The sequence below is a fragment of the Rhipicephalus sanguineus genome, chromosome 1 (genome assembly GCF_013339695.2).
Source record: "Rhipicephalus sanguineus isolate Rsan-2018 chromosome 1, BIME_Rsan_1.4, whole genome shotgun sequence".
Lineage (NCBI taxonomy): Eukaryota > Metazoa > Arthropoda > Arachnida > Ixodida > Ixodidae > Rhipicephalus > Rhipicephalus sanguineus.
In genome coordinates, this window is record NC_051176.1 from 191,194,946 (window position 1) to 191,217,159 (window position 22,214).

General features: G+C 43.6%; 1 protein-coding gene across 1 annotated transcript in view; it reads left to right on the forward strand.

Annotated features, from left to right (window-relative positions):
- Positions 1 to 11,581, forward strand: part of LOC119404452 (ribosome biogenesis protein bop1-A) — a 56,922-nt gene extending 45,341 nt beyond the window's left edge. The window contains exons 15-17 of the mRNA XM_037670954.2: positions 4,929 to 5,013; positions 8,708 to 8,815; positions 11,375 to 11,581. Coding sequence (XP_037526882.1) covers positions 4,929 to 5,013; positions 8,708 to 8,815; positions 11,375 to 11,528 — 347 coding nt within the window. The 3' untranslated portion in view covers positions 11,529 to 11,581. The remainder of the gene's footprint in view (positions 1 to 4,928; positions 5,014 to 8,707; positions 8,816 to 11,374) is intronic.
- Positions 11,582 to 22,214: the final 10,633 nt, after the last annotated feature.

Below are 22,214 nucleotides of genomic sequence, written 5' to 3' on the forward strand. Positions count from 1 at the left end.
TTTCCAGGTCCACATTAGCGTTTTCAGTGCCTGTCGAATTATTTGACAGGCCCTGCAAATGCTAATGTGGACTTAGTCATTGTTCGCACTGTGGGGTGACTCAACACACTGCTTTTATTAAAATAGCAGTGTTCACGTGCACTGTGCACGAGTTAGCTGATGTTGAATAGTTTGTACGTATTTTTGTTTTCTTTTCTAAAAGTAAGCCTTCTTTGTTATACTGCTCCAAATTTGGGATTTCGTGCTAAAAAATTCATGTTTTTTTTGTAACCTGCTCCATATTTGGATTTTTGTGCTCCAAAAGCAACATTTTGCTGCTCCAAAAATTGCTCCAAATTCTATTTCGGCTGTTGCACCCCTGGAATTATGTATATTCATGCAAAAAAGGCAGCATTTTGTGAGTAGCTGCTGCTCAGGGCATTGAAAATATCAAACGTAGACATAGCAGCATCAGAGGAGGCAATAATTTTCACTTTCAAGCTTCAACATCTTACTTACGCATGTACATTAAGAAGTTGCCTTGACTTTGAAAGAAAAGTCTATAGAACGCAGTTTAGTAGTTCTGTTATGGGCTAGATGGGTGCATTATGCTCATAGGTGCCACAGAAGGTCTAAAAAGTGGTGCTCTGAACCAAGGTGTCGAACACAAAAAATATGGGATTAGTTCGTGTTCCGGTGCAACATGCTCTATTTAGCTCCAAATCGGTTCCTTCTGCTTCGCAGAAATAAAAATCTATAACGGTTTGCAACGCTGACCCAGTTCACAAACCATTTCGACGCAATAAAGTTGGTTTTAAACCCATTGCACAGTGCTACTGCTTTTAAATGTGCAAAGCTGAAAAACCTAGGCAGCACTGCTCAAGTGACAGCACTTGTGTGAGTCCATCAGGACTTCTATTTTGTAATTTTCGATTTGATTTCTTTTTCATTTCCACTCAGGTGTTGTGCAGAGTGCATTGTACATCTGCAAGTTTTGTCAGGAGGTGGAAGAAATCAGCCCATTAGAAAGAGTAATCGATGTTTTATGCACATAAATATCACTGAAATTTTAGTGCAAATAACTGAAGCAGGCATACTTGTAAACACGGCCATTTTTATGAGCACTGTGTTGCATGGCAAACGTGTGGTGCTTTGATTACGTTCATTCCTCATCTCTTTTTTTCCTCTGTTCCTTACTATTGCTAATGACACTGGGAACGGGTGAAACATTAGCAGTTCAAGAGATGTTTGACGAGCAAAACTTTTGAACAGGGTTGAATAGAAATGTTGAAGAAAAACGACTGTAGAATATTGCTTCAAATGAAATAAAATGCAAAGCCTTGTAGCATCTCTTCACAAACAATACATAATTTGATGCATCTACATCACATATGACACAACAGGATTACATCTGGTGAACGATCACATTGTAATTAGTGAGAAAAAGATGAGCAGTACGTCATAGATACATCTAGTATGGGGTGCAATGCTCATTTAGTTAAAAGCTGAGCCTTAGTGCATCACTTCAAAGGAAATTAAACATAAGATGGATAGGTAGGCTAGTCGGTACTTTTTTTTAACGAATTTAGAGCACAGAAAAGACGACCAACAAAGACACTATTGCACAGCATGAGCACTCACTCACAACTGGTTTATTTCATGCACAGAAAACAAAATATATATATAAACAGATACATTGCATATGTCAGAAGAGCAACAAAACAAACATGCATTTAAAGTGTGTGTCTAACATAAATTAACGAAGCTGCATCCACTGTCATTCAATAAAGGTGGCTGGGTCTCACATAGATTTGCATTTGTAGTGGTATGATAAGCTTCCAAGAGTTCTCTTGTCTAGTTCAGTTGCTAGAACAAAGTAACTGCGCTTTCTAACAAGGGTTTACGGTAGAGCTGTGCGAATAGCAAAATTTTGGGTGCGAAGCGAATTCGAATCATAAAGATTGAGTGCGAATCGAATCGAATAATTCGAAGTGAAATTACAGAAAAAGTTGCAGAGAATCCCTAACTATGTTCTTGTGAGATCGCAACATGAAAGTGTTTCTTTTCGCTAGGTTGATGAAACGCTGGTGGGGTCATATTTCATAGTTGTCTTTCTTATCAAGAGTGAGGCAATGTAGAGGCCGAATTGTATTTATGTACATGATTTGGTGCAACCAAAGAGTTGCCGACAACACTTTACACGTGATAGGCAGAGATGCCATTTCCTCAGCCTCTCCTCCTCTTTCAACTGCTGTGGAAGGCCAACTGATGTGGCGGACAAGGGTGTGCTCCCTTCAAGTCCGGAGTTCCAAATCTGCCTCGTAGACGTCGATATATAAGAACATCTGAAATTTTGGATGCTAAAAAGCTTCGGCGTCCGATTTTCGGACTTCCTGCCCAAATTTCAGGTCCAAAACAGCATTAATTGAGCCCCCAACTCTGCCACATTTTTCATCTCCATATTGGAATCAGTGTTTTCTTGAGTTAATACATTTGCGACCGTAGCGGAGCTTGAAAGGCAGCTTTGCCGCAATACGGGGGTGTGATGAGGTGAAGCATATTGAAAATCTAGGGACCACTTCCAAACGGACGTTGACTGTCTCTTGACTAAGTTCGACCGTAACGGACCTTGAAAGGCAGCTTTGCCGCAATACGGGGGTGTGAGGAGGTGAAGCATATTGAAAATCTAGGGACCACTTCCAATCAGACGTTGACTGTCTCTTGCCTAAGTTCGACCGTAACGGAGCTTGAAAGGCAGCTTTGCCGCAATAAGGGGGTGTGATGAGGTGAAGCATATTAAAAATCTAGGGACCATTTCCAATCGGACTTTTGTCTCTTGGCTAAGTTCGACCGTAACGGAGCTTGAAAGACAGCTTTGCCGCATTACGAGAGTGTAATGAGGTGAAGCATAATAAAAATCTGAAGGGGTCACTTATAATCGGACGTTGACTGTCTTGGCTAAGTTCGACCGCAACGGAGCTTGAAAGGCAGCTTTGCCGCAATACATAAGTGTAATCAGGTGAAGCATACTGAAAATCTAGGGACCATTTCCAATCGGACGTTGACTGTCTCTTCGCTAAGTTCGACCGTAAAGGAGCTTGAAAGGCAGCTTTGCCGCAATAAGGGGGTGTGATGAGGTGAAGCATATTAAAAATCTAGGGACCATTTCCAATCGGACTTTTGTCTCTTGGCTAAGTTCGACCGTAACGGAGCTTGAAAGGCAGCTTTGCCGCAATACGAGAGTGTAATGAGGTGAAGCATATTGAAAATCTGAAGGGGTCACTTTTCAACCGGACGTTGACAGCATTTGTCTTTGGGAAGTTCGAATAGTTCGAATAGTAAAATTTCAGTGCGAATCGAATCGAATAGCAAACACGATTCGAAAAATATTCGAAATTTCGAATATTCGCACACCCCTAGTTTACGGTGATATGATTGGCAGTGTGACGCAAGATGAGAAAGCGGTGCACTTGTGTTGTGGGATAATCTCCTTGTTTGTCGTATTTCCTGCTCTCTAAATTCATTGCAAACAAAGGAACACAAGTGTGTAAAGGTTGAGAAAAAAAATTACACCATCTCCCGCTAAAGGGGACCATGAGGCGATGCGAAGCCGGAGCACTTGCACGATCGCGTTCCGTTGGCGTTCGTTGGGCATGCTACCGACCTCGCGTCGTGGACCGCGAAGAGGGACGCTACGCGCGTCGTATCTTCCATCTAGCCTGGCCGTTAATTCTCACAGGGCGAGCGGGGAACGCGGTCGACAGGCGGGCGAGAGGGGGCAGCGTAGAAGTGGAGAGAGAAGGGGAGGGGACGTGCAGGCGCTCGAGCTCGTCGCGGCGTTGCGCAGGAGAGAATTTCGGCATGTCTAGCCCGCGTTTCAGAGGAAGAGTGGAAAGGGGGAGGGAAGAGGGAAAGTGGAGAGGGTGAGTGGAGAGGAGGTGTGTGGAGAGGGTATGCGCATGCGCAGTAAGGGTGGTCACGCCGCACACCACCACCACCACCACCACCGGATTGAGCTCCGCCTTAAGATACTTCGCATCTAAAATAGTTTGCTTTGCCTAAATTGAGACAATGGATTGATAGGCTGCATGAAGGCAAAATATGATTACTCAATTGCAGGTGTTTTGCATGAGTAATCTCATTCTTGTGTTTGTTCAGGAACCCATATCTGCAACAGCAGCACTACAGCAGAATCACTCAGATGAGTCTCCGTACCATTTGAATCAGTCTCTCCATGTATATAGTATTGTAACAACTGTTGTCACTTATACACTTTGAACTGCTCTGTTCTGAATTGAATGCATATATATTCAGTTCTTGTTCAGGCACAATCTAAAAATATCGATTCGGCTTCAGTTCTGGCCAAAATTCCAGTTCTGTGCTGTTTTTGGTTGAGATTCAGTTTAGCACCATGCTCTAAGCCACCACCAGTGGGCATGATAGGGAAAGAGTTCATCATTTGTCTAACTTCAGATGCTTAATATTATGTGGAATTGATGAGCAATCAATTTAAATGAAGTTAAGATGGTTTGAAATCCAAATTTTCCCACATTATCAGCACCAGCTTTTACTGCTAAGGACCACTGTCCAAAGGTGATCTCATTTCTTAAGTCTCCCCCCCCCCCTTTTTTTGCAAGTGAACCATGCACATATAGTTTGCAAAGACAGTGGCTGTCCATGATATTGCCACTGTTCATGTTGCGTCCTGTACAATTGCTTTTGTTGATGTTCAGATTTCAGAGAATTTTTGTGTCGAATACGGTCCTTGACAACCTCTTAGCGGCCCCCTTCCCACTTTATAGAGGCAGCTTGATTTGTCACGCATGTTCTTGTGTAAAGCATTCTACATGTCTACTTGTCTTGAAATTTTAGTGCATATTGATAAATACATGGGACATTAAGTCTTTCAACGTGCTGGCTCATGTATCTTTGCCATATTGTTTTCCTAGGTGACAATGTCATCACAGGCAGCTTTGAAAACAGGTTGACTTGGTTTGACATGGACCTTTCAGTGAAACCATACAAAACACTACGGTAAGATGCTCAAGGTTGAACTGTGAATTATGCATGCAACAAATAGCCTTCGAAAGGTTATGGTGTGGCAGTAGTGAGTTGGAGCAAGGAGTACAAGGCAGTGTTTCCACCTGTATTTTTCTTTTGCTCATTTTCTGGTTTATGAAGAGTCTTCTTGCAGCAAGAGTGCTGCTTTTGGTATAGTGGAAGGGTAATTTACTTGTACAGGTGAAATCGTTTTTGTCTTTAGTGTGCCATTGGCTCTTTCCCTACCACACCACTTGGCATCGACCACCTGTGAACAATGTTTTTGAGGGCTCATTTTTTAATAACTGCCACGTGCCTTGACTTGTGGCGCCATCTCGGTGATTGTACAGAAACTAGAGTTGCCGTTTCTGCACAGTTCACATATTCATCGTGTGGTGGGGATTTCTAAAGAAAGCATGAGATCAAAGGTTGAAGCACACGTGATCGTCTTCACATCCGAAGCGGCACGTGCTCCCCGAAAGAAAGTACTTCTCATCTGATGCGATCTCTTGGGCTCTTTGAGCAGTGATGACTCCAATGTCAGTGTTCCATCAGAGGTTATTTAGGACGAGGAAACTTGAGCATTGAGAATTTTGTTAATTATTTGTTTGTTAATTTTTATTGCATTGTATATAATTACTGTTACTTTTGTGAAATGTACCTTTGGAATTTGCGTTAAAAACTTACAATTGGGTACACAACATTATGCTGTAAATATATTTTTTTCTTGAAAAAGAAATGTTGAGTAGGATTTGAATATTTAACTATGTGTCGTGTAACTTTTCTGAACTGAAAGAGTACTTGATCTACGGTTTAAATTCTATAAACCAAAATTGCCAAGTAATTTTGCAACAATTTACATATTTCCAAATTTCTACAAAAATTTTTTTTACCAGAGATGTTACTTCTTCCTCAAAATTTTCTTAGAAATTTCTTGGTTTTTGTTTATGGATTCTTTTTAGCAAGGTAATCTTCCTTATCTTTTAAAAAATAAATGCCATTTGAAAGCATGTTTCTTTGTGTTCTTTTCGAATATTGCATGACACTGTAAACCTTGTAGTAGCTGTATCACGAAAAATGCACACCTTTGACATCAAAAAACAGCTAATTTCCTCATGGTAAGAAAAAAGTAAATGAAATATTCATGCAATGTTCAAGACCTGTTATAACAGAGGTAAAATATATAAGGAAGTGTGGAAGGAACAAACAGGCTGGAATGTGTGATTAGGTCCTAATGGAAATGGAAGACAATTACAGTGAAAGAATAGAGAGTTTTTTTTTTCAATTTTAATAAAATTTGTATTTTTAAATTGCAATTGAAAGTCACAAAAATCAGTACATTGCCCTGCCTGGTGGAGAGGCCTTGGTATTGCATAAATGAGTCTTTCAGATTGCTGTACATAGGCTGCTGTTGTTTAGGCACACTATAATTAATGCTTAAATTTACAGTTTGTATATTACTAAGCATCCCCACTTTATTGCATCTTTATTGCAAAGAAATGTAGTTGGCATTGAGGAGCAGCGCATACATGTGGCATGCACACAGGCGCTGCATACCACAGTGCAAGAGCACCACAACATAGGCTTCATTGATAGGGCCTCACTTGCTTGCCAGCATACAATCGCTTCTGCGCACCCCTACCAGCAGCATGTGCAGCATGTGTTGCGTGTACAACTTCATCGGCGCTGCAGGTGAAAAAAATTCTGATAAAAAATGTTCCATGACGTTTTCCACGTTACCATTCCATGATTCGACACTGTGACTGGAAGCCTTCCACTGCTCTATAAAGAAAACAGGTACCACAGAAAATGGTTGTCAGTCCCTTCAAAAAGCATATATACAATTGGCCAAGAGTGGCTAGAAGTTAAACTTGTCTTCTTGCTTTGAGCGAAATATCGAATTGGGTGTTTTAATGTGATGCCCATTGGGCTCTTTATTTTTATTTTGTCATGGCCGTGTTCATAGTCAAGCAGTGCTTTTGCTTCTGGTTAGAGTTTCCTATAGCTATGCACCTTTTCACAGAAGGCTCCTTGGGCACCAGCATAATGGGCCTTTTTCAGGTCTGAAGAGCGCCTCTAGTGGAGATCGCTGAAATCAAAACTGAGGGTCCATGGCCTCTGAAGTTGCCCACCGCGTGCCGGTAGATATTCTTGGAGGCCTGGTATTTTTCGGGAAAATTTGCAAATCGTCCACGCCAGGTGGCGCTCAGTCCGCTCCTCTCGCCACGCTGTGACCCTCAAAAAACATGGCGCGCGTGTCGTCACCGCCGCCGCGCATGCGCAGACTACCCTCCTGAAAAAGGCCCATTTCCTCTGGGCTGTGATAAAGAGGCTTGACCTGCCAAAGATGCACTGCCGAGGCAGTGACGTCAGCTGTTGTACTCCCGCGCCACAGTCCAGAAAGGAGATGTTTCTTCTCTCCTTTTAAAAGGTCTATGCACAGATGGCCAGTGTGAAGTTGTGCAGTTCATGACATAATATGCTAATATATTTGAAAAACTTAATAGTCTGGTACAGTATGCACTGGAATAATGCAAAGTAAAAGCACAAAAAATATTGTAACATTTCACTGAGACATCACGCTAACATTGTGCTGTTATAGCACTTACATTCTGATATGCTTGTGTTGATTCAAGTGTGTTTTTTTGTTGAGCTTAAAGTTACATTTACTCCCGGATCAAATTGGCCACTTGATTAGCTATATGATTTTCACACCTTCCATACCACAGTTTTTGTGTCCTCGCTTCCTAGATAAACTACGGTGAGTGTATTGATTGAAGCTGTGGGAATGGGTACACGTACATTATTATAAAGGATATGTAGTATAGCGTAGTCATTGATGCACAACGTGTTCCAAAGTGTTCTGAGGTAGCTTGCATATGTTCTGCTACTGTGCATTGTGGCACCATAACACTATAGTCGGGTACAAATTTTAGAAGTCAGCGGCATTTCTTCCTCAAAGGTGGATAAATACGAACATGCACCAATGAGCATGCATTCGAGACTGATGTCATAAGCCGGATGGCCAGTCACTCCGCTGTCCAGCTCATGATCTGGATTGTTTCTTTAGTCGCGTAGGCAATCAGCGGTTAGTCACACTTTGGTCATCTGGGTGGAGCCTTTCCTGGCTTTTTAAGCTGTATCTGACTATCGTTTGTTTTGTCAGTCTTTCTAAGCTTCATGAAAGCTTGCTACATTACACGACTCCTTCTTGGCATAGTAATACATTGCAGTTGCTGTAGTTTGAAGCTAGATTCACACAGTCTTTCACTTCAGTTTAAATTCTAACATTTATGCACCATTGTTAAAGGTGTCCATAGTACAGAAGAAATTAATGGTAGCTAGCATTTTCAACTTAAGTTTACATTGCTACTACTTCATTGTATGTGCTGATTATGTTTTCTAAATATAATTTCTTGTTTAATCACTAGTGCCAAAAGTCCAATTTGTTTGTTTATAGACCTCGAACTGTTGCTCTGTGAAGTTGAAGAAAAAAACCTTGTTGGCATGCGGAATAAAACTATTATTTCGATGCAGATCTTTTGTGAAATAAAAGGGAGATTAAGGTGGAAGAAGTTTATGGTTGTATTGAGGCAAATTACTTTTGTTGACTCGATGAAAGGGATTTATGTTCTCAATATTTACTGTTTACATTTGATGGTTGTACCATCTCTTGTGCTTTTCACAGGCACCACAAGGGAGCAATACGACAGGTTGCATTTCATCGAAGGTATCCACTCTTCGCCTCGGCATCAGATGATGGCACTGTAATCATTAGCCATGGCATGGTCTACAGGCAAGTTACTTTTGCTCACATAGAGCCTGTTATGTGACATCAAGAAGCAATAAGGTGGCAGTAAGCAGATTGACAAGGGCTAGCAAAAATTGCAGACTTGTTTAGAAACTACATTAGTGTAATGATGTATTTTATTAATGTTTCACAGCAGTAATTCCGCAGAGCGTTATTCCTAAATGTGTTTTTTTTGCTTGTAGTCCGTACAGCATGGGGATATTACGTTTACTATTCGAATGTCCATGTTAACATCCTGCTGAGCAGGAGTAATTTGTTGCACAGTTCTATGTGTGAATAACAACATTGTTTTTAATTATAGATGTGAGGCGCAAATTATATGGCAGAGCAGTTAAGTTTTCATTAAATAAGATGTTGTGGGAGTTACATGGACGAGTGTTTCATATGCAAAGGCTCTTACAATGATAACCTTGCTCAAATAGTTCCTACAGAAACTTTTTAATTAAAACTGTATTGCTCAGTTGTATTATGTCAGGAATAGACCCCAAAGTAGTCAGTTGCATTAGCTGCCTAAGATTGAATAACTCTTTCGTTACCGTGAGAAAATGGTAATTTTTCATAGGTCTCGGGAAGAAATTTTTTGCCAGTTTAGAAAGTACTCCAGCTCGCATTGCAGCATACCAAATTATGCATAATGAAATGCTCTTTCCAAAAAAATATAAGTTGCAGAGCAAGAAAAATATTATAGAAGACATAAAAATTTGAAAGTGTGTAATTTTTTTGTTGTCAGCTGATAAACAGCAGCAGAAAACACTATATATACAAAAACATTCAAAGCAAAGAAAATTCAGAATATACATTTTGGAGATAAGTGATCCAGGAATAGTATGAAAAATTGTAAATGCTCTGCACAGTGCTGCAATACTGTTTCAATGCTCGTGTCATGCGGTAAAGCATTTCGATGTTTTCGTGAAACACAGGTGCTTTCGTGCACTTTTTGCACAAATTTTATATGAAAGAAAGCTTGCTGGTGTTCGAGTATAGATGAATGCCCGGGATGTGAACGTCTATATAAATCAGAAGTCCAATGAACACCAGTTCGTCTGTCACCGCTTTCCATGAGCCACTTCTCTCCACATAGGCTGGCGGTCAAAAATATGCATGCAAGCATATTTATTCGTATTTTTGCGAACGGTATTGATCACCTCTGCCGTGAAAAAGAAAAACAGAACGAAATCACGCACAGTCATAAAACATCTTGCGCCGCTCCTTAGTATGTGGCCGATGTGTGCTTAAGGTGGCCAAGAAGGTCGTCCGCACATCCGGCAGCAGCACATCGTGCCCTAGCAACGTGTGGACCTTGCGCGTAAGCAGAGTAGCTCTAAGATTGTAGACAAAGATTAGCAGCTACACCCGGACGGCTGAGGAGACCACTTGAGACTTTAAACAAAACTAACCCCTGAACAGCTGTGGATGTTCCAGGCTGACGCTAAGCATCGTTGCCATCAGAGCTTGAAGCTGAGGTGCTGTCGTCTTCTGACTCAAAGCTCGTTTCCTCGTCACTCAGTTCAGGTGTGGTTGCAAGATAGTTTTGAGTGTTTCTCGCGGCGCAGGTGCGCACCCATGCACGCATAACGACGGCGCCATGGGAGTGACTAGCGACACCGAAACTGCTGGAAACTAGCTGAAAAAGCCTACTCTCGCACGTTATACACGAGGCAAACCTTCAGAAATAAGTTCTGGTGGAAAAAATCTTCCGACTCCAAACAGCAGCTCTCTAGAGAATAGCTGGCATAAATTTTGGACAGTTATTACCGCTCAATGCTGTCAGATTGCAAAGTGGAGGCCGTAATTTGATATTTGACTTGCAAGGGTTCATTTGATTACAGAACATTGATGTTACTGAAGCATAACCATGAGCGGCACGTATTTTTCTCAAGTGCGTCAGCCAAGCACACTTTCCCAACAACACACGCACATTGGTTTGCACAAAGGTCTGTCAAAGATCAATGTGTTACCAAAGCGGGCGAATTCAAACTGTTTCTGAAAGTTCAGTGGCTGAACGAACCACTAGGAGGTGCTAGTTGCACAAGAAACAAGTCCAACATGTCAATATCGACGGTTCAAAGCATTGATCACCGGTGATCGATTTGTATAGGCTTGGTAACGAAAGAGACAAACAAAATTAGTAGTTCTTTGTTGGTGAGGCAACATGGAATGGCTAAGCATAATGACCTGTTCTGATAGTAAGCCACCTCTCAGTCACAGCGTCAACTCACGAAGCATTGCACGACTCATTGCAGCATGATACACAATGGCAGCAGTGAGCTTGTGGAAACCATGCTTCCACAGTGCAATGCAGAAACATCAACAATGTGCTAGATTTCACGCAAAAAATTCTTAAGGGTGTTTTGTAATTTCCCTGTCCAAGTCTGCATCCTTGGTATAACGGTGTAACACTTCTGTTCCAAAAGTCCTGCATTCGAATCGTATTAAAGATTTCTTTCTAAATCAATTTTCTTCCTATTTTTCTTTATTATGGTTTTGTTTATGTTAGTCTACTATGTATTGAGTCTTAAAAGTGATGCCTCATTTTATTTTCAGTGATCTCATGCAGAATCCTTTGATTGTGCCTGTCAAGATCCTTCGTGGTCACTCAACTCAGAAGGGCATGGGTGTTCTCGATTGTGCTTTCCACCCACATCAGCCATGGGTCCTCACTGCCGGAGCAGATGGGACATTGCGCCTGTTCACATGATAGCCATTGATGCATTTCTTTGCAAATAATAAAATGGTTGTATATAGCAGGAAGCACACGTGCAATTTTGGTCTGTCTGTACTATACTATCTGCATTCGCATGTACATTATGCACCAACATGAAATGTAAAACACCTGTAAAACATCTTGATTGATCCTTTTCAGGGATACTTTCACTTTTGTCAGATTTCATGTGTTTAGCACCAGATCTATGGGCAACAGTGTCTCTTGCACTGTCCTTCTGGGAACTCCACAGTACCAAGGAACACCAGTCTTATCCCCACACTCTTGAACGGCCTCCCCACAAATGCAACACTTTACCAAGTGGCAACATGCTATATATTAACATAAAATAAAAAAAACTATGCTTCTGCATGGCTCTAATCAGAGTGCCCTACAATGCGGGAGGCACTGGGAATCGCCGCACAGCCACCTGTTTTTCTAATGGAGAGAGAGGTACCATGACCTGGTGCTGTGTTGCGTGGGAACTTCACTCCCCACCGCCTCCTTTCATTTGTTACGATGCATCGGCGTTCATACCACTGTCACACAGACAAACATAAGTGCACTTTACCGCTAGTGTCAGAAATGAAGTTGAATGAAGGCATGTTGCGGCAGTATCTTGCTGTGGCAAGTGGCAAGTTATCTAACTTGCAAAAACGGATCGCATTACCATTGCGTGTGACCTTTGGTGCTCAGCTGTTTCTTTCGCGCTGTGTGCAAGAAAACCATAATTTTCACCTTTCACTTTACAGCGCAAAACTCGGGGACAGCCACTGCAGTGCTTTTTGCAGACAGTGCAACAAGCGAAAAAGTGCTTTGCGACTATCTAAAGTTTATGAGAAAAAGAGTACATAAGTACCATACATCACACGCAAAGAACAAGCAGTCCACTTGTGTATCCTGGTCGACTTGCCGTTTTTCCTGACGATATTCTGCTACGACCCGCCGTCATTCAAATTCGGTCATTTGTCACGGGATGATGATGATGATAAATTTATTTTCCGCCAGATAAGGAGGCACCTATTCCCCGTACCTGGTGGCACGCAGGCCTAGGTGATGGGGGCCGGCACCTCTGCGATTAGAAGCAGGCAAAGAGGTCTCGACTCTTCGCGGCTTCTTCCGCCACGCTTGTTGCTGTGAAGTAGTTACTGTATATGCTACCTTTAGGTAGTCCTAAAGGTAGCATATACAGTAACTCTACTGTGAAGCAGGTTCCTCGTACCCATAGGCGTGCGCAGGGTTCTTCATCAGGGTGGGGGGTGGAGGTCGAAGGTTCATCGTAGCACCTCCGCCCCCCTTCCCTACTAAGTCAATGTATGGGGCAGACTTTGCACTACCCCCCCCCCCCCCCGTCTTAGGTGACTGGGGGGGGGGGGCGGCCGCCCCCCATGCGCACGCCTATGCTCGTTCCGCAGCAGGGCTCTCTACACTATTTGATTTAGCCCCTGGGGAGCTATCGCACTCCCAAATTATGTGGTCGAGGGTCCCTCTCGTCGCACTTCGGTTTGCCTATCATCTGTCTGAACATGATATGCCCAGACCGGGTCAGTTTCACTTTGACGTAACAGAGTGGTAGCATTTTCTGGGTGCCCGGCCCGCTCGGTTTAGCTATCGCTATTCAATTTCGGTGATGAATATCTCAAATTACGTGCATTTTTTTTATGTTTAAAAGATGGCCGGGTGTGCCCAAATTGTGGCACCCTACACCTTTTGAAGACGGGTTTGCGCGAGGCTTACCCTACGAGCGCGGTCAGGAAAGGACGAGAGGCTCTTCCACTCCATAGCGCACAAAGACGCTGCGGCCATATTCGTCGCCTTCCGACACGGCGTAGAAAAGGCACCCGGAGGCAGATAGTCAACAAACGCGGGTTTATTATCCGAGGATTTAGGGTGCCTCGCAATCGCATAAAGGGGTCCACCGAGCGTGTGAACGAGAAGTCATGTGCAGGGACATCGCGTACCTAACCTAACTTGCCTAACTCGTTGCCGGCTTGTGAGCATCTACTGCGGCCCCTGACGCCAACCAATGTCAACGTACGTTTACTCCCTAGACCAGCTAGGGGTTAGAGGTCTCATACTCGCTTCATATAACGGGCCGCAGTCACGAAATTTAGTCTCGCAAGGGCGGGACAGTGAAGGGGGGGGGGGGGGGAGTTTGGACATATGTCAGCTAACGTTGCCATTTGCAAGGCCTTTCCCTTATCTCATACATGGGTCATTTCTGAGGGGGATTTGGCGCCAGCATTCAAGAAGCATATCGATACCGATCTCTAAAATCTGGACGCCGATTCTGAAGTACTGAAGTATAGAATTTTTGTACCGCAATTATGTTTCAATTCACATGGTGACCGTAAGGGGTGCCTCACGAAAAAAATGCTTTAGACTATCACGCCTATATATGTAGCTTAGCCGAACAAAGCGTTATTAATCGCAATAGATGAGAAAATCAGGCAAGTACCATTTAGCACGGCCGCAATATTTCAGTCCCAAAAGGCATAAAAACAATATGGGACGTAGACAGTCATGTGCGGGCCGGGCCGCCGGCGAAACGTCGGCGTGTCGCATGCGGCCCGTGGGCCGCGTGGGCTGTGTTACAGTGTGCTAGAAGGGGCGGAACGAACGAAGTGGCCGCGCCGCATCTCGGGTATAGTGCTCTAGAATTCTAGAACACTTTAGCGAGGGCCATCACGGGCGGCCGATGAGGTTGGGCGCGACACATGACGACTAGTGCTAGCGCGGTGTGTGGCGTCTCGACGCTGGGAGGGAGAAGCACGGCGCTATGGCCATGACCGCCATGCTGTCGCTTGGTTCCCGGCAATCGAGCTGCTCGGGGCCGGCACAACGCGCTAGCTGCAGGATGCGGCGCGAAAGGATATCCGCAAACTTTCCCATATAAACAACTGTACACCCTCAAGTTGATAAACGTGTTAAGCTGTACAGCGAAGCTGTGTATACTACATTGGTATGGCTGCGTGTTTTTCCTGTGCGTCAACAAATACCTCCAGAAATACAATTTCTTCTATAGTCTTGATTTGAACCCGCGGCCTCCGCTTCGAATGCGAGTGCGTTGACTACTGGGCTACACATGCTTGCAGGAAGTAAACACAGGGTGCTTCTATAAATGCGCCCGAAAATTCTCAAAAATAAGGTAAATATATGACATTTGCTCGCTGTGTCTTCATATATTTACTCTTTCTGTATCGGCAGACACCTTAAGGTGACTAGAGACATAAATTACGGTATAATTAAAGAAATTAGATTAATTACTTGTTTTATTAGTGGAGCCAGGCGGTCGTGTCAAATGGCAGAATTGGAGTATTTCCTGCAAGAAGCCCATTGCCGCTTTGAGATTTTTAAAAGGCGGCGGTACAGAGTGATGAAATCCGAGGGGTGATTCTACGAGAGATCGAACATGCATGTCCGGTCGATATTTTTGTTTTGTCTCGTTTATATATATATATATATATATATATATATATATATATATATATATATATATATATATATATATATATAGATATATATATATATATATATATATATATATGTGTTGTGTGTGTGTGTGTGTGTGTGTGTGTGTGTGTGTGTGTGTGTGTGTGTGTGTGTTATGTGGGAACGTTCAAAGTACACGGAACCGAAAGTTTTATTTCCAAAACACGCTCCCGGTGCGCCAAAAGATATTTGACGGTGGCGGCCCGGCCGGCGCCCGTCCCGTTTTTGCTAACCGCATTATTTCTCGATTTCACGGCTGAATTTAACGCGAACTATAGTAGTTGTGTCGAAATTTTTTTCTCTTGGTTTCAATGCGCATCACTGTGAATTACATCCATTCTTGTCTCCTCAAAAGAGAAAAATAAATGTGAAAAAATGGCAAACACAGCCCAAATAAAAAAAAAAAAGTGAGCTAACTTTGATGCGCCTTGGCGCGTTTCCTGTTTCATACAGAAACTTCAAGGAAGTGTCAAATATAGAACAATATCTTTGCAACATTTCTGCGAAAGATCGTTTTCCTATAGGAGCGAGCGTGGGAAAGACGCCTTGTTCGTCCTTTTCCCTTTCGTCTTTGTGTTGGTTTGCGCGGTTGTTCAACAGAAAGACAAGCTGCCTTTTTGAACGAAGATACAGCGCCAGAACAGCGCCGTGTCGTTTCTTCGTTCAAAGTCAGTATGTACCAACCAGCCCAATTCAAGACGCTAACACAGACAAGCTGACGTGCTTCATATTGAATTTCACTTCATTCCGTAAGGTGCAGGCCGCGTGTAGTGAGTGCGTACTCCCGAGGAGTAATGACCACCGATCAAGAATGAATTTGTGCGTGCGTGTGCATACGCCGCCGTATATCGATCAAAGAACGCTTGAAGCGCTTGAGTAGCGGCGCGCGAGCGTACGTCTATTTCATATTAGGCGTGTTTCGCGCGTTTTTGTTTTTTTTTTCTCGAAAAAAAAAAACAGGCTGATTTCCGCAAAAAATAAATGCTTGGTTCTGGGGTTATTTGAGGCAAGGTACAACATAAAGTTAATATTTTACCGATTCGAGCAAGAATAAAAAAGTTGGCTAATTAAAGTTAATTAATTAGCGCTTAGTCATGAAAAAAATACAAGTTGTATGTGCACACAACTACCGCTAATATACAACAGGTAGAATTTCCCTAGAGCGCATGTTTTTTTTTTAAATCTTGCTCCAAGTAAGCTGGGGCAGCCTACATATATATATATATATATATATATATATATATATATATATATATTGTAATGACCAAGAACGGCACCGCGGTTTGGGCGCTTGCACGCGCTGAATCGGGTAGTGCAAGGAAGAGAAGGACGAAGCTTGGAAGAATAGAACAGCCGGCCCGCAGCAAGGGTGCTGTCTCTGTCTCTGCTTCCTTACAATATATATATATATATATATATATATATATATATATATATATATATATATATATATATATATATATATATATATATATATATATATATATATATATATACAGTGAAACCTCGGTGATACGATCACAGCTCATACGAATTTCGGGGTGATACGAATTTTTTGTTAGTCCCGGCCAAGGACCATTAGCCTGCAATGTAATGAAGTACGGTTGTTGCGAACCGTTGCGAACCGACTTTCATCCAGCTATGTTTATTGATACAAACGTTCGATACTACCCACGTACGAAGAGGTGCTGTCCGCGCTGTCGCGGAAGATGCGCCAAGCACGTGCGAGCGCGGGAACTCAAGCGTGGGCATGCGCGCCGCACCGCCAAATCGTCAGAATAATGGTGTAAGAAAAACACTTTTCTTACGGCCAGAATAAACCTTCAGAGACGCGCCACGGCCTCCGAGTGTCGCGGGTCACAGCGCACCTGGTTCATTAATTAAATACGCACGTACGGGCCGTATATTTATGAGTGCTGGTATGATTGGCGACATCTGAAAACTTAACTGATATCATTCAGGATTCTTGCTGACGTTGTTGCAGCCCTAAAAACAATAAATGAAAATGTACGCTAGCTTTCTTTCGTCACATGCTAATTTTCCATGCTTTCTGGTGATACGAATTTTGGATGATACGAATATTTTTGGAGGTCCCGTGAGATTCGTATCACCGAGGTTTCACTGTATATATATACAGGGTGTCCCAGCTATCTTTAGCCAAGGGTTAAAAAATACAATATTAGAGGCAGGCGAGTGAAATGACTTGCAAATTGCTGACAGCTATCTTCCGCACTACAGACAATTTTTTGTTTTGTAATTAACTAATTTGTTAATTAGGTCGATTTAACTAAATTGCTAAATATTGACTTTAGGCAAGAAATGCTGCTTGCAAAGTTCGAGAGCGTCCTCAGAAACCCCAATCGCATCATTTGCGATAAAGAAAGTCTCACGTATACCATTTTTTCCAAGCTTCAAAGAAAGCCCGCGAAATACAAAAAGAACCACGCGACTAGCGCGCTCGCGCGCCGCGAGAATGCTGCCCTCAGCCGTGGTTTGAGCGAACGAAATCAGCTGCGGCCGCGACTCGGCGTCTCCGTTGCAGCGGTAGGCCGATAAGTTAAAGGTGGTTTCTTGGCTCGCGCTCGCTACAACTTGCACCGTCACGCGCGCAGCTGGCTGGCAACGGGCCAAGAAACCACCGCCCACTTATAGGCCTACCGCTGCAACGGAGCCGGCGAGTCCCGGCCGCAGGTGATGTTCGTTCGTTCAAACCTCGGCTGAAGGCAGCATTCTCGCGGCGCGCGAGCGCGCTAGTCACGTGGTTCTTTTTGTATTTCGCGGGCTTTCTTTGAAGCTTGGAAAAAATGGTATACGTGAGACTTTCTTTATCGCAAATGATGCGATTGGGGTTTCTGAGGACGCTCTCGAACATTGCAAGCAGCATTTCTTGCCTAAAGTCAATATTTAGCAAATTAGTTAAATCGTCCTAATTAACAAATTAGTTAATTACAAAACAAAAAATTGTCTGTAGCGCGCAAGGTGGCTGTCAGCAATTTGCAACTGATTTCACTCGCCTGCCTCTAATATTGTATTTTTTAACCCTTGGCTATAGATAGCTGGGACACCCGGTATATATATATATATATATATATATATATATATATATATATATATATATATATATATATATATATATATATATATATATATATAATATATATAATTATATATAATTTATATATAATTTATATATATATAATTATATATAATATATATATATATAATATATATAATTGCTTTTAATGTTCGCGTGTCTGCAGATGAGCAAGGAATATGTCGGTTTTTGTAACTTTTATTTTCTTCCTCATGATAACTGCAGACATTAGGATACTTGTTGAACTGAGTGTTTGCTTACATTTAGCGAAACCTAACACCCGAGTAGAGGGTTTTGCGCAAGTTGATTTTTAACAGAGAAGTAGGCTGAGGGTAAAAGCCTCTGTGTAAACCTTGTGTAAATTGCAGCACACTTGTTAGTATGCGCATCAGTGTAGTGTTGGTTTTTTTTTGTTTCTCTGTTTGTTTTATTTTCATACGCGCAAGTTTGATTTTGAGTTTTACTTATACTGTAAGAGGCGTAATTCATTAACTACCTCTTTTCGTTTTGTTTCGCCCGTAGCACCTGCGTGCCTTGAACGCTGTGAATCTCTCTGGGAAATGATACAAAACGTTAGGCTGTTGATTTGCTTCGCACGTAGTAGGTCTGAGTTTGTTATGGCTTCGTTATCTGATTCTTGATTTTCACGAGTGAGCGCACCAATTATAAATTTCTAGGGAGTTTTACCAAAACTGTAACCTGGCATTTCTCGAGGTCTGTTGAGTGCCCTATGTTTGTTGTGCCTCGGGTCTTGCGTGGTTCGTTTCTGGCGTTTGCTGGCCATGGCTCAGGTCCAGAGATTGGTGCAGCCTGCGTCAACGTCTACAAGGGAGCAGATCTACGGTCTCTGCGGAGTGCTTTGGTGCTGCAACCCCTTCGAGACCTCCTGTGACGGTGGACGGGCTGTTATGATCGGCCTGCCTGGCTTGGCGCCGCTTTGACGCCTGAGACGTTGCGGCTAAGGCTACCCTGATTTCTTCCGGGTCAGCGGTTTCAGAGATGCCCCAAGAGCGGCGACAACACGAAGGTCGTTCGTCTAATATTCTCAGGTTGTCTGCGCCCCTCGTAAAACCCTTTGGGCACGCCTGACCGACTGACAGTTTAGGAAGAGTTGTTGGCCGTCGAGGCGGCTTGCTTTGTCGTCAAGGTGCCCCGGACAAAGGACCCAGCGTCTGGGAACCGTCTGCGGATGAATTTCCCACGTTCTCCGTGGCGCCTTGTTGCCGCTGTTTCCACAATTCGTGGTCTGCCTCGCGCATAACCATCATTGCAACAGACTACGAAATTGACTTCCACGTATCTCAACGTCTTCGTGCTGTGCCGTGTGTGCGCGGTGGGCAGTGTTTTTCCCTCGCCATGGGACGAACTGGATGTGCCTCTTTCTCCTTTCGTGGGTTGGGAAGGAGGCGGCGTTTCACCTTCCCCTTTTGGGGGCGGAGGTGAAGATGGAAATTTTCATTGGACTGTCCTGGCCTCCATTGTTTTTTCCTACAGGGAACCCTGGGAAGGCCAGCACATAAAATGCGAGCGCCGATGCGCTCCCGTCAAGCTCTCACGAGCTCCGAGAGCTTCCATGATGCTAACCCCATCATGTAGCAACACGCTACCTGTAAATAAACGTTACTGTTAACAGCTCCGGGCTCCTCTCCTCGACATCTCCCCGAGACTCTGGCTGGCTCCGGTCCTCTGGGCAAAACCCCGACTACATCAGGGGTACGCCCATGCAAGCGTCAGCTTGCACGAAGGCGATCTACGTCGGGTCGCTGTCGCGTGCATTTTCACTCATATGGGATTTGGCCTTAAAATAACGCTAACAGTCGCGTGGCGCCGTCAGTAGCTCAGGTGGTGTTACTTCTCTGTTTGTCGGAGTGCAACACAGGCAGTGCTTTACCTGGTCCCCTTTTGTTTAAAGTAGCGAATGGAAAGGAAGCGGTAAAGGGCGGTCGCAGAAAAGGCGCTGTATGCCTGCTGGAAAACAATTCCCGCTCATTCTCTATATTTCGGGCTTGAGTCGGGCTTTGCGCCGGGCCCGAGCCCGGCCCGATAAAACTCCAAGTAGCCCAAGCCCGGCCCGCGTCCCGGGCTACCCGGAGCCCGTGCACACCTCTAATATATATATATATATATATATATATATATATATATATATATATATATATATATATATATATGAAAGCTTGCTCAATCGACCTTCGTGCGCGGAGCAGCCATTGAAAATTCGTTCAACTTATACATTTGAGGGCACTAAAAGTGCCGCGCGTTTGGCGGCAATCACGTGGTAATTTTTAAAACTCGCGCGCTTTAAAGAAATGCCGAAAAAAAAAATTAAGCAGGGGAGTTATCTTAGCACAGATAAAAAAAATTGATGTTTCTGAAGAAGCGCTACAACTTTTGTATTGAAAATTTTTCTCTAGAGTTGCTATTTATTAAGTTTATTAAGCAATCTTTGTTAATACTTGGCGGATTGGAAAAAATATTCGGACGTGCTCTATATGGCTCGCGTAGCACCTATGTTTAACATTTTTAACACTTGGTGCTTTTTAGCTGAAACACCTTGTATATTATATTGAGAGATTTGTATGGAGAAAAAACGAACATAGCCAGGATGCTAGACTGCATACGATGAAGTAACACTTTATCATAACTAACAGCTGCTAGGAGGCTGCTTGTCGCCATACCGTTTCAAAGGGGATGTCAGTAAAGGTCCTCATGAAAGGTCATCTCTTGATTATTCGACCACGCTAGAGAGCTGCGATTTACACTGTACACTAGTGGTGCGATCTTGTACGCATTCCAAATAAACACGGAGGCGTGGCGTTACATCAAGCCGCACGCGAATGGCCCATGTGAACCGCAAACCGCAACAGACGTCACGGCCCTGCATTGACCAATCGCGTGCGGTCACGTGCGGCTGGATGTAATGCCACGCCTCCGTGCCTATTTTGGAATGCGTACAAGATCGTACCGTAGATAAACTCAACACAAGCTTATACCACACGGCACCTCCAGAAGAGGTTTTACTTGAATAGGGGGAAAAAAAAGTGATCGATTGACTCCAGTTCATCGCAGCTATACGTATAGCGTAGATTAAATAGGACCATACCACATCTGCAGGAAGTTTGGTACTGGATAATACAGCACAACCTGCCTAAGGAATTTTCATCAGGTTGCGCCACACACAATGCGCTGTATTTCTCAATAACGGAGATTCAGAAAATCCTCAAATTGTATTTTGTATCATTTCTCGCCATCCTCTTCCGCTTTTTCTTGGCGTATATTGCGGAGCCACTTTATCTCGTCCGTGGGTCATCATCACCGATGTCGATCATAAACGACCCTTGTGTCGTCATTTTGACGTCACCAAAAACGCGCCCCGCGGCTGACGACGTCGGCGCGGCCTCAGGCCAATGGCGTGAGCCGAAACTGAACGCGAGTTTCGAATAACGATCTTCGATAGCGCCTCTAGCTAGGCGACCACTGCAAAAGCTTCACCTTTCCGGCTTTTCGTGTGTTGCTGCAGGTTTGCTGGTCCTGGACTGCGGCTAGCATGTCATCTACGCCAAACGCCGGTTATATCTGGTAGTCTGTCGCGCTGCTAGCCTTGATAACGCGGGTTCGATTCCCAACCACGGCGGCCAGATATCTAGGGGGGCGAGATGCACGTTGAAGAACCTCAGATGGTCGAAATTTAGCCGGAGTTCCCTGTATACGTCGTGCTTCATAATCATATCGTAGTTTTGAAACGTAAAACCACAGCAATAAAGGACACTCCACAATAAAGGGCACTCTAAATAGCTTATGGTATTTTTCATCCGACCATTGTGAGCCTTCCAGCCTGGCAACGTTTAAAGCCTTGATGTTTTTCGACGAAGCTCACCGGTTTCACGTACGTATCGAGCATACTGTTGCGAAGGCGGGGGCCAAACCAAAACCTGCACACTCCGGCGACCACCGTGACAGCTACGGAGCTATATGCTGGTATTCGCTGATGCATATAATATCGAAGTTAGATTGCAGCCCACCATACAGCGTTAAACGGTCAATAAAAGGCGCCGCTGCAGCCAGTTCACAATTCAAAAGAGGATATTGAATCGGGA